This window comes from Colobus angolensis, unplaced genomic scaffold (assembly GCF_000951035.1).
Source record: "Colobus angolensis palliatus isolate OR3802 unplaced genomic scaffold, Cang.pa_1.0 Scaffold3, whole genome shotgun sequence".
NCBI lineage: Eukaryota > Metazoa > Chordata > Mammalia > Primates > Cercopithecidae > Colobus > Colobus angolensis.
Genome location: NW_012116265.1, coordinates 16411745 through 16414161, shown reverse-complemented (window position 1 = coordinate 16414161; position 2417 = coordinate 16411745). Strand labels below are relative to the sequence as shown.

Below are 2417 nucleotides of genomic sequence, written 5' to 3'. Positions count from 1 at the left end.
TAGTTAATAAAGTAACCACTATTTGTTTGAAGATGAACCAATAATTTTAGTACAATCTAGCAAATTAAACTCTTGTTTCTTCAATAGCAAGAAGGATGATCAAGAAAGGAACTAAGCATGAGGTTACCTGGAATTGCAAAGTGGAGGAGCAAAAGCTGGAGTCTGATCTCCTTAAAACAGAGTTTCTTAACACCAGTGTTACTAACATTTGGGCAGGATAATTCTTTGTTGTGGGGCTGTCCCGTGGATTGTAGGACATTTAGCAGCATCCCTGACCTCTACCCACTGGATGCCAGTAGCACTCCTAGTGTGGCAACAGAAAGCAACTTCAAACATTGCCAAATGTCTCTTGAGGGGCAAAACTGCCTCCAGTTGAGAACCATATTGCCTTAAAGCATGGTATGTGCCTCTGTAAGAGCATCTTCTCTTTTCTTTCTGTGACTTCACCCACTCCACAGTCACAGGAGCACAGAACTCTACAAAATGTTAGCTGGGTGTGGTGGCACGTGCCTGTAGTCCCAGCTACTCAGGAGGCTGAAGCAGGAAGATTGCTTGAGTCTGGGATGTCAAGGCTGCAGTGAGCCATGAGGGTGCCACTGCACTCCAGCCTGGGTGACAGAGCAAGACCATGTCTATTTAAAAACAGGCCGGGTGTGGTGGCTCACACCGGTAATCCCAACACTTTGGGAGGCCAAGGCAGGAGGATCACCTGAGGTCAGGAGTTCAAGACCAGCCTGGCCAACATGGTGAAACTCCGTCTCTACTAAAAATACAAAAATTAGTTGGGCGTGGTGGCAGGCACCTGTAATCCCAGCTACTCGGGAGGCTGAGGCAGGAGAATCATCTGAACCTGGGAGGTAGAGGTTGCAGTGAGCTGAGAGCGCCACTGCACTCCAGCCTGGGTGACAGAGCGAGACTCCATCTCACAAACAAACAAACTCTATAAAATTTTAGATTATCTAATGAATCCAGAGAAAGAAAGGGACTCACCCAGCATCACATAACTAGTTAGTGGTAGAGCTGGAAAAAGTCAGGCTTCTGTTAACCACATAGCCCTGCTTTGCCATAGCACTGTCACTCTATAACCTGACATGTGCTGACAGACTGCTGAATGCAGTCACTGAGGAAGACTTGTAATGATCCTAAGATCCTGAGCAATTATTTCATAATTCTGCACAAAACCACCAGGAGCAGGAGAGAAGGCACCAAGGAAGAAATACTTTTATTAGGAGTCTACGCATGTCAGAAAAACCCAGTTCAGTCACAGAAAAGGAGGCAAATATTGGTACAGAGGAAGAATCCAAGTGTGAAAATAATACCTCCATCTAAATATCCTAACAGAAATGCTACTGAGTTTAGCCCAGGTGAAACTTCTGAAAGCTCCTGGTGAAATGAGAGTTTTGCATAAAGAGAGAGCTCTCCAGCACTGCTGCATCTGAGCTTCTTATAAAGTGACGGGTCTGGGATAGCAGTAGAGGAAGAGATAAAGGGGATGTCTCATCACCCAAGCAAGGTCATCTGTGTTCAAGTGAGAGAAGAACCTTAGGGTTTTGGACAGAGTAAACTGGGCAGCAGAGGGAAAATGGCTGAGGAAACACAATGTCTAGGCAATGTGTGGCATAATCTGGAGGGGTCTGTGCAGTCTGGTGTGAGTGCTTCTCCAGCAGGTCTTGGGAAACACTGGCATTCCTTCCTGAGGCCATTTTGGTTCTGTTCTGACTTCATTCGGAGCAGAACTGCCAATGTCCTGCACCAAGTCCTGGATCATAATTAGCTGAGTGGAATGGAGTGGTCACCCTATGACACCTGTACCTCTTCCTTTCTGGAGCAGTCACTTTTCTCAGACCAAGTGAGATCTTACCCAGTAGGGGCCCAATCTAGAAATCACTCCCACCTTCATATGAGCACCAGGTGGAGAGAATCATTCTCATGAGTCAAAGCTTTAGATCTCGATCCTCAGATGATGTTCCTTGGACAGAAGTTCAGTCTGAAGTTATCTGTGTCAAGAGTAGCTGGCACTGCCTGTTGATAATGGGCCCAAGCGATGTGATGCTGCAGCTCTCTCAAAGAGGAGCTCTCTCTACTTTCAAAGGCAGGAAAGGAGGAAATGAGGCAGGTTTCAGGGTAGTCAATGCCACTTAATTCTTCCATCGAATTTGCTATGGAAAGAGGAAACAATGAAGGTGTATGATCAGTTTTCACTTATCCCTATAGCAAAGCAGAGAAAATGCAACAAAACAAGGCTCATAGACCACTTAGAGGTGGGTCATTTGAGATCAGGAGTTCGAGACCAGCCTGGCCAACACGGTGAAACCCCGTCTCTACTAAAAACACAAGTTAGCCAGGCGTGGTAGCGGGCACCTGTAATCACAGCTACTTAGAAGGCTGAGGCAAGAGAATCGCTTTAACCCGCGGAC

At 46.4% G+C, this 2417-nt stretch overlaps 1 protein-coding gene across 4 annotated transcripts in view; it reads right to left on the bottom strand.

Moving 5' to 3' along the window:
* Nucleotides 1–1198: 1198 nt before the first annotated feature.
* VIPAS39 (VPS33B interacting protein, apical-basolateral polarity regulator, spe-39 homolog) overlaps nt 1199–2417 on the bottom strand; it is a 32155-nt gene continuing 30936 nt past the window's right edge. For all 4 annotated transcript variants that reach the window (XM_011949492.1, XM_011949494.1, XM_011949493.1 and 1 more), the window contains one exon: nt 1199–2159. In XM_011949492.1, coding sequence (XP_011804882.1) covers nt 2139–2159 — 21 coding nt within the window. In that variant the 3' untranslated portion in view covers nt 1199–2138. The remainder of the gene's footprint in view (nt 2160–2417) is intronic.